Below are 13,793 nucleotides of genomic sequence, written 5' to 3' on the forward strand. Positions count from 1 at the left end.
TCCCAAGTTCCTTGAGGTTAGAGACCTTTATTGTACACTGATGCATGTAACTTCTTGGCATAGCGTCTGGCACATAACAGGCATTCACTAAATATTTGTTGAATGAATGAGTACTTGAATGATCTTTGCCCCCTGAGGAGTTTATAAACTCCAGGAAGCAGGAACCACAGCTACCTTGTTCTAGGATTTATCCTCAGAGCCTAGGTTACTGTTTATACATCATAGGAGCATTTAAAGGTTGGGTCAATTAAAATGGGACCTGGAGTTAAATGCAGTTGCCTGCTAATGCTCAGTGCTATGAGGATGCCTGGCTGACAGTTGGAAAACGAGAATCCAAAGGTTTTTCGTAGCATTGTTTCTGTGAGAAAATGCTGAGCTATAGTTTGCAAATATATTTCTGATGCAGTTAGAGCCGAACCAGAAGTTGGACAACAATCTCTCTCTCTTTCACACACACACACACACACACACACACACACATACCCAGCACCTCTCCCTGGATCACATCTTAAGCTAACTAGCTCTGGGCAAGGTGTAGAGGCTAATGTCTGCCTCATTTGTCTCGTCGCTTTTTTCCTCTAGTACAGCCTTGCACAGGGTCTGATCCGACTGTGATCCTAGGCTGGCAAGACCTAGGGACAGTTAGTTAACAGTATCCCCAAGACTCAGTTTTCTTATCAGGAAAAGCAAGCATTTTATTAAAGCTTTGGGGAGGCATAAGGCATGTAAAGCGTTTCACAGTGTCCCCCCAAATAACTGTTAGCTATTACGATTAATGACTTTTCCTGTTGCTTCATTCTGTGCTTTCCTCTGCTAATCCGAGGAAGCCTGCTCCATGCCACACTCTGGGCATGCGCACCAACAGAACGGCCGCACCCTTTCCTACTCTAATCACTGATGGGGAGTGGGAGAATAGACTCGCCTCCGACCCACTTTGACGTGATTAGGTGGCTAAAACCGCGTAAAGCACGTCGTAGAACAGGTTAAAAGGGCTGCAAAACTCCGCGCTCCTCTCCTGGAGAGCCAGCCCGCGAGGCCGCGTCTCTGAGGACCCAAGGACTCACAATCCCGCCCCGGGTCTGCGCTAGAAGCGAGCCCAGCCACCCGCAGCTACTTGGGGTGGGAGGGACCGGCAGGCGGACTTTTCATTGGCTCAGAATCTCAAATGCCGGCTGATTCCCCCCCTTCCGGTTGCGAATGGTTGAGGCCAAAAGCAACGGCTGCGGTCATTGGCTGAGCCCAGCCGTCAGTCCTCTCGCGTCTCGCGGCGCGACACAGCTTGGCGCGGCCTGTGGAGCAGTCTCGAAGCCTGCTGCAGGGAGAAGATGGCGGTCGCAGTGAGAACTTTGCAGGAGCAGTTAGAAAAGGCCAAAGAGAGCCTAAAGAACGTGGATGAGAATATTCGCAAGCTCACCGGGCGGGATCCGAATGACGTGAGGTAAGGGCCGGATGAGAAATGTCGGTTCCGAGAGGCAGCCCTCAAGTCAGGTCGAATGGGGGGCGGGGAGGGCGGCCCGCTATGAGAAGGCTGTAATATCGAGGCCTCTTCCCGGGGCGGCTATCGAACCGAGTCTTCGGTGAGATGGAGAGTCTCCAGGGCTCCCGCCGTAGGTCCCCGGGCTCCGGTGCGTGAGCAAGGAGAGCGGGGCCTGGGTGCGCCGGACGGCTCCCAGGCCTGTGGCAAGGCCGGGACTGCCGATTCCCGCCTTGCTCTGCAGGCCCGGAACTGCAGCACAAAGCCCCTTCCCCCGCCGACGACCACCCGGCCCAGGCTGCCCCGGCGACCCTTCCGGGACACGGTTTGCCCCCTCGCTTCCAGACTCTTGTCCACGTGCAGTTTCCTTGGGGTTGGCGAGATTAGCAACTGATCCAAGTGTGTTCACCGTCGCGGTCAGTGGGATTTGTGTGATAATTGGTCTTGGAAGAATAAGGAAGTTAAAGTAAAATAGTAAAGGAACGTAAATAAAATCGTTCTTCCTGCCCTTTTTCAAACACGTGGCTTTGGTCTGTCTTTAGAACTTCCCTGGGTGTTTTCTCCTTAGGATTAGTCTCACCTTTGAATGAAATACGTTAGATCTGTCCACGTACGGTATTTGCACTGACTTGTAAATGTTCCGTAGGCCCATCCAAGCCAGATTGCTGGCCCTTTCTGGTCCTGGTGGAGGTAGAGGACGTGGTAGTTTATTGCTGAGGTAAGATTTCCTTAGGACTTAACTCATACGCTAAGACTCCTGGTGCTTTTTATACTAAATTAATATTTCTTTCTAAACAAAAGTCGTGGCAGAACCAATGTTAAAAATGTTTGTATTTAAAGCTGTAATTTCTTGAGTTATCATGGAACTTCATTTACATGCAAAACTGGAGGCTGAAACCATATATTAACTGTACCGGTTTTGTGTACATTTAATTTATTCCTGTAGTTTTTAAAAAATGCTATAAAAGCATCTTGGAGTGAGTGTCCATTTAAAGCTCTTTTGATTGGAAGGATATTTGAAAGGTTAAATTATCTTGGTAAATGGAGATATCGTTTATCTTACATTTCAAATGCTTTGTGTTGGACATTTTCAATCGCAGGCGTGGATTCTCAGATAGTGGAGGAGGACCCCCAGCCAAACAGAGAGACCTTGAAGGGGCAGTCAGTAGGTATGTTGAAAAAAAGATTCTGATGGCATACTTATTTTTGTATTTATGGTAACAAATAAATGAAAATATTTAATAAATATTGTTTCATTGATGAAATAATGTCCAGCCCATAGGAAAGTTTTATAAGAGTTTATTTGAGCTAAAATTTGAGTACGTGCCTGGAAGCAAAATCTCAGTGGATTGAGAAAATGTTTGGTGAAGGGCAGTTTTGCATCTTAATGAATACATTGGAATAAAAGGAGGAGACATAAGGAGGGTTATGTGAATCCACTGATAATAGATTAAAGAGATTGGAGAAAGCAAAGCAGGGAAATCTCTAGGATTAGATAAAAAGCAAAATGGAGAGGCACTTCTTTTACATTGGTGGGTACAGGATGGTTGGTTAACATATACAGTACATAGAGGCGGTATGTGGGAACAAGGTGACAATAACAACAAGGTATTGTGACGTGGAGCTTCTGGTTGTGCCTTCAAGGGGTCTAGAAAACAAGATTACTCTGTCATTTCAAAAGTATGTCATCCTAGATGCGTGCGAGTGGTGGACAGAGTTCAGTTGAGGTAAAGCTTGACCTTTGCTAAGGAAACTGTAGACGTGGGACATGACTACCAGCCATGGCCTGCCCAGATAGGAATTTATGATCACACAATTCTGTGTGGTTACTTTTGGTCACTGAGACATACACTATTCCTCAAAATTCAGTTAGTTCTTCACTAATGATAACAAATACTGTATTACCAAAATAAAGGTAGTGAGAGAAATGATTAAGAAAATAGTGAATGTGCTCCTCTTTTCTATCATTTGCTGCAAAAACTTAACCAGTTTGAGAAACAAAATCAAAGTCTAGATTGGGCATTGGTGATATGTTTTATCCTTTCACTATTGGAGGAAAGAGTAAAATAGGATGGGGACTGGTAGAATGAGGTTTTTGGAAATAAGTCCTTAGAAAAAAATAGTTATTTACCCTAGTCGTGCACTTAAGTCAAATTCTGTAGTGATTATTTAAATTATCTTTCCTATGACAGGCTGGGCGGGGAGCGTCGGACACGGAGAGAATCACGCCAAGAAAGCGACCCAGAGGATGATGATGTTAAAAAGGTAATGGAGGTTAAAAGAATTTAGGGAATGAGTTTAATATTTTCATCTTACAACATTTTAAAGAGTACTACCCATATGCTTGTTAAATTACTGAGATTTTGTTTTCTACTGTAGCCAGCTTTGCAGTCTTCAGTTGTAGCTACCTCCAAAGAGCGCACACGGAGAGACCTTATCCAGGATCAAAATATGGACGAAAAGGGAAAGCAAAGGTAACTCTTGTGACTTCTGTGGGGGGAAATCTCTTGTCAGATAATGGAATTTTAAGAAAATTTAAGCAGGTGTCCAAATGCCTATGTTATGCTTCTTTTTAGGAAATGACAGGTTTAAATGAAGTAGAATTTATTGAAATTGAATTTTCTTTCTTTTTTTTTTTTTTTAGGAACCGGCGAATATTTGGCTTGTTGATGGGCACCCTTCAGAAATTTAAACAAGAATCCACTGTTGCTACTGAAAGGGTATTTATTGATGCCATTTTTTTTATTTGCTTCCTTTACTTATGTTATCAGAGTGGTTGTTTATGGTTTTTTGTTTTGTTTTGTTATCATTACCTGAGGACATTTTTCCATTTTTTTGTTCAGACAGAGTGGAAAGGAAAGAGAGGAAAAGAGAGAAACATCGATGTGAAAGGGACACATCGAGTGGCTTCCACCCGCACGACCCATCCAGGGCCGGGGATAAACTGTAACCGAGATAAGTGCCCTTAGCGGGGACCGCAGGCCAACGCTCTAACCGCTGAGCCAAACTGGCCAGGGCAGTTGTTTATGTTTATGTTTTTATTTTTACTTTTTATCCTCACCCCAGGACATTTTTTGCATTTATCTTCAGAGAGAGGGCGGAAGAGAGAGAGAGAAACGTCGACGTGAGAGAGACACATCGAGTGGTTGCCACGCCACCCACACCACCCCAACTGGAACAAACTGCAACTAAGGGACGTGTCCTTAGGAGGAATAGAACCCGGGATTCTGGTCCTCAGGCCAACGCTCTAACCTCTGAGCCAAACCGGCCAGGATGTTTATAAAAAGAGCCAAAGGCTCTCTTAAAATTTAATTGCAAGCCTGAAATGAAGCCAAGGAAAAACAAGATTTTTTGGAGTTATTAACTTGTCAACCAGTCTTTATCTTTTTTTTTTTTAAATAGATTTTTATTGTTTTTTGTTATTTTTGAGAGAGAGAGAGAAACATCTCTGTGAGAGGGAAACACATCTATGTAAGAGAAAAATTGATTGGCTGCCTCCCACACGTCCCTTACTAGGAATTGAGCCCGAAACCCGGGCATGTGCCCTGACCAGGAATGGAACCAGGACTTCTCAGTCCATGGGATGATACTCAGTCCACTGAGTCACACTAACCAGTCTTTTCTTAAGGTGCGGTGAAGTAATTGCGTGACCTTCTTTGTAGTGCAAAGAACAGTGGTCTGTGACTCAGGAGAACCTGAGCTCTGGTTTAAGCTCTAAACAAGCTCATTTCATGGTCTTGAACAAGTGCCTTTATTCCTTAGGCCTTAAAGTGCATTTTCTTCAACAAGGAAGTTGAGCTCATTGGTACTAGTTCAGTAATTCTATTTTTTTGAACTTCTTTACAGACTCAGGGGCAATACTTAGCACTCAGAAGCAAAAGCATAAATGTTTACTGCCCTCCACAGTTTATTTAACTGTATCAGCTTTCTAGAAGTTTTTATTTTGCTGAAGCTACAAAATTGTGTCTGTGGAATTACTGCTGCTTAGGGGACAACTTGTAGTGGAAAGGGAAAAAAGAATTCAGTTATAGGAGATTAATAAACTTATTACAGCTTTTAAAGGCTTAAAGGCATTTTAATGTGAAGAATAAGGGGGTTTTTTTTGTTTTGTTTTTATCTTCACCCGAGGACATTTTTCCATTTCTTTTGTTCAGATAGAGTGGGAGGGAGGGAGAGAGAGAGAGAAACATCAACGTGAAAAGGACACATCGAGTGGCTGCCTCTGCCTCCCATACGGCTCTGACCCAACCGGGGCCGGGAACAAACTGCAACCAAGGTATGTGCCCTTAGTGGGAACCGAACCTGGGTCTCCGGAGCGCAGGCCAACGCTCTCACCGCTCAGCCAGACCAGCCAGGGCAAGAGTAAGGATTTTTTATTTTTCATTTTTGTTCAGATAGAGCGGGAGGGAGAGAGAGGAAGAGAGAGAGAAACATCGACGTGAAGGGACACATCGAGTGGCTGCCACCCGCACGACCAATCAGGGCTGGGGTCAAACTGCAACCGAGGTATGTGCCCTTAGCGGGAACCGAACCCGGGTCTCTCTACCGCAGGCCGACGCTCCAACCGCTGAGCCAAACCGGCCAGGGCAAGTAAGGATTTTTTAATAGATGGAAAGTGACTAGTTATTTCATTAGGACATCACGTCTGTCAAATTTTATTTAGAAAGAATAACTGAAAACAACCTATAAAGATTGTTTTTTGTGGTTAATTTATGAACTTTACTTAAAAATCATGTTTGAATAGAACAGTTACTAATACTGTTGGCTAATGGCTTGAAAACTTAGATTTTCACATGAAAAGGCTTCTGTCCTGCCCTGGCTGGTTTTGCTCAGCAGTTAATGTATCGGACCTTGGACCAAAGAGTCTTGGTTTCGATTCCAGTCAAGGGCACATGCCTCAGCTGTGGTTGAGTCCCTGGCCCTGTTCGCCCTTGTTGGAGGCAGTGATGTTTCTCTCTCTCTCTCCCTCCTACTCTATCTAAGGATAAATGGAAAAGTGTCCTCAGGTTAGGATTTAAATGAATGAATAAATAAATGCGAGAAGTGATGGCTTCTGTGTTTTTTAAAAAAGCTTCAGTTCCCATGTCCTGAAAGAGTAATTTCAGTCAATCTCAAATGCTAAGTAGTGCTAAATTTGAATTAGTTGGTAACTTGAATTGCAGATGTGAAACATGCAGATAACTTAGTAAAATTATGATGTTTCACATCAGCATATGTAATAAGATTTTAAAGTTCATTATTTATCCTTAGCAAAAGAGACGCCAGGAAATTGAACAAAAACTTGAAGTGCAGGCAGAAGAAGAGAGAAAGCAGGTTGAAAATGAGAGGAGAGAACTGTTTGAAGAGAGGCGTGCTAAACAGACAGAATTGCGGCTTTTGGAACAGAAGGTTGAGCTTGCGCAGCTGGTAAGTAGTATTTTGGAATTCTAATATTGGTGATTCTTCATGTTTATAAAAGCACTGACCTTTTACCTTTTCTTTAGCAAGAAGAATGGAATGAGCATAATGCCAAGATAATTAAATACATAAGAACTAAGACAAAGCCCCATTTGTTCTATATTCCTGGAAGAATGTGTCCAGCTACCCAAAAACTAATAGAAGAGTCACAGAGAAAAATGAATGGTAAGTGCGCATGAAGAGATGCATTGAAATATTATTAAAGGGTAAGGTCATACACTCACACATACATATTTGTTTTCTATAACAGTTGTGATTTAATCATTGATTTTTAAAATCAGATGCTAATGTATTTGGAGTACAGGAGCATTTGTTTCATGATGGAGTTTAACCAAAAATATTCAAATTTTGTAGGCGGTGCTTAGTAATGTGTATATATTATGCAGTTGCGTGATACAGCTTCTTTTTGCTTGATAATTTTTAATAGCTAGTTATAAAAACCAATGAAGCAAGGAAAAGTGAACGTCAGAATATCAGTGTAGTCCATAGAGGGGGAGCACTGTTAAGATGGTGATTAGATTATTTCTCCTTAGGATCAGAAAAATTAATGCATAATGCAATAAAACATTATTTGAAGTGAGTTTTGTCTTCTAGCATAAAGTTAAATGGCAAGAGTGTCGTGTAGATAATATGTAGTTTTGCTTGCGACTAATTTCTTTTTAGGTATGTTTCCGGTAAATCATTGCTTTTGTCATTTTATGTCAGTGCATAACTACTTGTTTGCCATAATTAGTCTTTTGTCATAATTTCTTTACAAAAAGACATTTAGATAAAGCTCAGTGACAGTTTGTGGTTAGATGTCAAATTATAGCTGAATTTTCTTAATCATAGTAAATTTTACCCATGTAAATTTTTATCCTTTAGCTTTATTTGAAGGTAGACGCATCGAATTTGCAGAACAAATAAATAAAATGGAGGCTAGGCCTAGAAGACAATCAATGAAGGAAAAAGAGCATCAAGTGGTGCGTAATGAAGAACAGAAGGCGGAACAAGAAGAGGGTAAGGTGGCTCAGCGAGAGGAAGAGTTGGAGGAGACAGGTAATCAGCACAATGATGTAGAAATAGAGGAAGCAGGAGAGGAAGAGGAAAAGGAAATAAGTATAGTTCATAGTGATGCAGAGAAAGAACAGGAGGAGGAGGAACAAAAACAGGAAATGGAGGTTAAGATGGAAGAGGAAACTGAGGTAAGGGAAAGTGAGAAGCAGCAGGATAGTCAGCCTGAGGAAGTTATGGATGTGCTAGAAATGGTGGAGAGTGTCAAAAATGTAATTGCTGAGCAGGAGGTAATGGAAACTAGTCAAGTTGAAAGTGTAGAACCTTCAGAAAATGAAACTAACAAGGAATTGGAGCCAGAAATGGAATTTGAAGTTGAGCCAGATAAAGAATGTAAGTCTCTTTCTCCTGTGAAAGAGAATGCTAATGCTCTAGAAATGGAAAATGAGCCTGAGGACAAAGAAGAGAAAGAATCTGAGCCCCAAACTGAGCCTATGGCTCAGCCTCAGCCCCTGCCTCAGCCTCAGCCCCAGTCTCAGTCCCAGCCAGTACTCCAGCCCCAGCCTCTCTCTCAACCTGAGACTCTGCCATTAGCTGCTTTACAGTCATCACCTCAGAATATTCAGGAGCAAGGGCATTTACTACCTGAGAGGAAGGAGTTTTCTATAGGATCTGTAAAACTCACTGAAGTGACAGTAGAGCCAGTCTTGACAGTACATCCGGAGAGCAAATCCAAAACCAAAACCAGGAGCAGAAGTAGAGGTCGAGCTAGAAATAAAACAAGCAAGAGTAGAAGTCGGAGCAGCAGCAGCAGTAGTTCTAGTAGCAGTTCAACAAGTAGTAGCAGTGGAAGCAGTTCCAGTAGTGGAAGTAGTAGTAGTCGAAGTAGTTCCAGTAGCAGCTCCAGTACAAGTGGCAGCAGCAGCAGAGACAGTAGCAGCAGCACTACTAGTAGTAGTGAGAGTAGAAGTCGGAGTAGGGGCCGGGGACATAATAGAGATAGAAAGCACAGAAGGAGTGTGGATCGGAAGCGAAGGGATACATCGGGACTAGAAAGGAGTCACAAATCTTCAAAAGGTGGCAGTAGTAGAGATACAAAAGGATCAAAGGATAAGAATTCACGGTCTGACAGAAAGAGGTCTATATCAGAGAGTAGTCGATCAGGCAAAAGATCTTCAAGAAGTGAAAGAGACCGAAAATCAGACAGGAAAGACAAAAGGCGTTAATGGAAGAAGCCAGGCTTTCTTTGCCTATTCTTTGCAGCAGAAGATTTCTTGATGAGTAAAAGGATTACCTTTCCTTGTAAGGAGGATGCTGCCTTAAGAATTGCATGTTGTAAAAATATCTTTTTGGAAAATACAGACTGTTTGTTTACCAGACATTCTTGTACTTTTTGCATAATTTTGTAAGAGTTATTTATCAAAATTATGTGAGGTTCCAGAATATGTAAAAATAATAATAATAAAAAAAGATTAACATCCCTTGTCATCTTTTTTAAATATCCTATACTCTTCAGTAAGAATCTGTATATTTTAATAGGTAAATCTTTAAGTCTGTTCCCTTCTAATTCTGTATCATATGTTGCTTTTGTAGAAATAAATATGCATTTCTCTCATTAGTTCTGGGATGTTCTCAACACTTGTATAATAAATATCCTCTTGATAGCATTTTCAGCTTTTATCACTAGATACTGAACATTATTAGAATGTTTTTGAAGGTTTCCTCACTTTTATTTGTCTTAGACATTTATTTTGAGTTGTCAAAGTCGGATCTTTGCAGCTTTTGGGCGGGGCATAGTTTGTTTTTAAGATGATTTACTAAAATTTCCCTTGTTATTTTAATCTAAGCATTTCCCTGTTTCTCATATTTACACCATATCTTTGGTAGATAAATTAAAACAGTATGATTTGGTTGGCATTTTCTTCACAATTATGGGAACGACATTCTTTTGTCCTCATTGTTTCTTTTGTGATACAGCATATACATCTGTTAAAATAATCACTTCTTTCCAGGGGAGGGAGGTAGAAAACTTGGTTTTTGAGTTTGTGGTCTTGTCTTAACTTTTGTGTTGGTTCTAACTGAAACATGCCAATAAGTGTTATCAGGAATTTTTGTTTAAGTATTGTATGAAAGTTTACAAAATAAAGGAAGTTCATCTACACTTGAATCTGTAAACAAGATAACACAAGTGTACCAAGTGATTATTAACTTTGTTGTTTTATAAATTTGTATGAATTTGGAGTATCTGTTGCCCATTATGTGTGCAAATAAATGTGGCTTAGATTTGTGTGACTGCTTAAGACTAGTACTTGTATTAACTTTTTGATGCTTTATACAAGAGAGCTGCAAATGGTCTTTTTTTGAATTCATAATTTAACAGACTGGCTGTAGGTTTGACTTTGAATATTCCTTATGTCTTCCTCTGACAAGTAAATGGTAACAGTGAAAACATCCCCAAGCATTTCCAGCATTGTATAAATGTAACTGAACATGTTAAAAGAAATAATTCTTAAAAAATCCTTTCTTGGAGTAATACACAGTAAATGAACAGAACTCCAACTGTGAAGCTAGCTAGCTACCTGCATCCCTGGGACAATTGTTTCCTCCAAGATATTCATCCAGGGATTTTCACTGTCTCCAGCAGGAAGTATTTCCCCCTGATCTATATGGGATATGTTTCCAAGACTCCCCAGTAGATGCCTGAAACATGGATAGCATCAAACCCTGTGTATACTGTTTTTTCCCTATGGAAACAGAAGTTTGTAAGTTTGGCACAGTAAGAGATTAACTGTCTGGCCAGTGTGGCTCAGTGGTTGAGCGTTGACACATACTCCAAGAGGTCGCAGGTTTGATTCCTGGTCAAGACATGCCCAGGTTGTGAGCCAAATCCCCAGTGTGGGGCTTGCAGGAGGCAGCTAAACAATATTTCTATCTTCCTCTCTAAAATCAAGAAAGGAAAAAAGATTAACAGTGATGCAAAAATAGAAGAATTAATATACTATAATAAAGGTTATATAGCCTGGCCGCTGTGGCTCAGTGGTTGAGCATCGACCCATGCACCAAGAGGTCACCAGTATGATTCCCAGTGTGGGGCATGCAGGAGGGAGCCAGTAGATGTTCTCTCTCATCGATGTTTCTCTCAATAAAAAACATGAATGTAATCACTCATTTCAGGTTATCCCTTGCCATTTACTATTTTGACCCCTATTGACTACAGGTAACAAATCACAGATGCGGGGGCACTATTGTATAAATTTTTTTCCTGTGCCATGATGAGGAAAAGATAACCACTTAAAAGGATGACAAACCTCACTGGCCAGGGTGGCTCAGTTGGGCATCATCTCACGCACCAAAAGATTGCCAGTTCAATTCCTGGTCAGGACACATGCTCAGATTGTGGGTTTGATCCCTGGTAAAGGGCATGTAGGAGGCAAGCAATTGATGTTCTGCTTTCACATCAATGTGTCCCTGTCTGTCCCTCTCTCTAAAAATTAGATCTTTATGAAAGAGGGGAGGATGGTACATTTTAAAGTACTTATTTTATGAATCCAAAATGATTGTATGCATTAAGATCCTTTGTACAAATTAAGTTTTCACTCATTTTTATCTGGAAGATTTGAACAGTTCATAGGGCTTATAGAAAAGACTGGTTTAGGCTTTAAGCACAGTTGGGAGTGGGGTTGGTATAATGTGTGGGGAGAAAACATTTGGAATATGAGCAATTTTCAATCCAAGTTTTGCTGATGTATAGAAGGAATTCTAACTTGGTGTGTGCATTTATGAATTGGAAGGTTTCATTTTTTAAATTGAGTTCATTTGTTTTTGTATTTCCAATTAATGCTTTATCCTTAGAAGTGAAATTCAGAGAACCATGTAATTAATGACATGTTAAGATCAAATATAAGAAATGTTAGAATGTGCCCTAGCCCGTTTGGCTCAGCAGTTAGAGCATTGGCCGCGGACCAGAGAGGCCTGGGTTCGGTTCCCGCTAAGGGCACATACCTCGGTTGCAGTGGGTCCCCGGCCCTGGTTGGGGTCGTGTGGGTGGCAGCCTTTCGATGTGTCTCTCTCACATTGATGTTTCTCTCTTCCTCCCTCTCTCCTTCCCGCTCTGTCTGAAGATGAATGCAAAAGTGGCCTCTGGTGAGGATAAAAAAAAATTTTTTTAATGTTAGAATGTAAAAGTAGGAACAATTTCCTATTGGGGGTGAGGAGGGGACATTTTCAGGTCGAAGTTACAAATTGATTTTTATGGTGAATTTTGAAGTGGAAGCGGGACGGGGCTAATGACGAAGGACAAATTAGTTTGGAGCTCTGTAAATTAGCAAAGGCATCTAAGTAGGTCTTTAGAAAACATCTTTACTCTTAGATTCAAGGTTTGCACAGCCACAGAAATTAGAAGATTGTTTGGTCTTCACTGGGGAGTATCCGATCCCGCACTCATATATGTACTGTTTCTAGAACTGGTAATTACACATATGTACTCTAATTTTTTTTTTCCAACAATTTTTTCTCTTGGTTTTAGAGAGATGGAAACATCGATGAGAGAGAACATCAATTGACAGCCTCTTGCACGTCCCCCCACTGGGGATCGGGCCCACAACCTGGGCATGTGCCCTTACTGGAATCGAACTGGTGACCTCTTGGTGCATGGGTCAAAGCTCAACCACAGCTACACCAGCCGGGTCACATGTATACTCTAGTAATTTGGACTAAGTAAGCCCAACAAAATAAATTGAACAAGTTTATAAGTTAATGAATTGACATTTAAAAGAAAAGCTACTGCCCTGCCTGAGGACCTGTTGGTTGCAGGTTTGATTCCTGGTCAAGGGCACGGACCTGCATTGCAGGTTCTATCCCCAACCCCAGTCAAGGTCATGCAGGAGGCAACCAATCAATGCATCTCTCTCACATTAATGTTTCTCCCTTCCTCCCTTTCACTCTATCTAAAAAAAAAATGGTCATCAATGGAAAAAATATCCTTGGGTGAGGATTAAAAAATAAGCCCTGGTCGGTTTGGCTCAGGAGTTAGAGTGTCAGCCTGCAGTCCAGAGAGACTCGGGTTTGGTTCCCGCTAAGGGTGCATACCTCAGTTGCAGTTTGTCCCCGGCCCTGGTTGGTCGTGCAGGTGGCAGCCACTCAATATGTCCCTTTCACGTCAATGTTTCTCTCTGTTCCTCTCTCTCCCTCCTACTCTATCTGAACAAAAAATGGAAAAAAATGTCCTCGGGTGAGGATTAAAAAAAAATAAAGGAGCCCTGGCCGGTTTGGCTCAGCAGTTAGAGTGTCCGCCTGCGGTCCGGAGAGGCCCGGGTTTGGTTCCCGCTAAGGGCATGTACCTCGGTTGCAGTTTGTCCCCGGCCCTGGTTGGTCGTGCGGGTGGCAGCCACTCGATGTGTCCCTTTCATGTCGATGTTTCCCTCTCTCTCTCTTCCTCTCTCCCTCCCGCTCTGTCTGTACAAAAAATGGAAAAGTGTCCTCGGATGAGGATTAAAAATAAATAAATAAATAAATAAATAAATAAATAAATAAATAAAGGAAAGCTACTAGTGATAACATGGTATAGTAATAATGGGCAATGCTGTGAGAATAACAAGTTATTAAAAGTTTTGGGGTTCAGCCCTGCTAGTGTGGCTCTGTTGGGCGTTGTCCCGTGCAGTAAGATGTAACATTCTGTTCCCAGTCAGGGCACATGCCCCTGTTGTGGGCTTGATCCTCAGTAGGGGGTGTGCAGGAGGGAGCCAGTTGATGTTTCTAGCTCTCCCTCTAAAAAAAATAAAATTGGGGCAGGGTTCAATCCCTTAATATAAATTTTTTGAAAGTCTTTATTGAAATTGAAAGAAGTCTTGATCCAGTCTCTCTTGAGATA

The 13,793-nt window shown here is 41.7% G+C and overlaps 1 protein-coding gene across 1 annotated transcript; it reads left to right on the forward strand.

Moving 5' to 3' along the window:
• The first annotated feature begins 1,248 nt into the window (after positions 1–1,248).
• PNN (pinin, desmosome associated protein) lies at positions 1,249–10,229 on the forward strand. The gene is made up of 9 exons (XM_036281502.1): positions 1,249–1,438; positions 2,121–2,192; positions 2,575–2,643; positions 3,667–3,739; positions 3,854–3,948; positions 4,119–4,194; positions 6,725–6,880; positions 6,958–7,096; positions 7,796–10,229. Exons 1-9 carry the CDS (start codon positions 1,326–1,328, stop codon positions 9,148–9,150), a joined length of 2,148 nt encoding a protein of 715 aa, XP_036137395.1. The 5' UTR covers positions 1,249–1,325; the 3' UTR covers positions 9,151–10,229.
• The last annotated feature ends 3,564 nt before the right edge of the window (positions 10,230–13,793 follow it).

Source organism: Molossus molossus, unplaced genomic scaffold (genome assembly GCF_014108415.1).
Source record: "Molossus molossus isolate mMolMol1 unplaced genomic scaffold, mMolMol1.p scaffold_m16_p_1, whole genome shotgun sequence".
NCBI classification, from domain to species: Eukaryota; Metazoa; Chordata; class Mammalia; order Chiroptera; family Molossidae; genus Molossus; species Molossus molossus.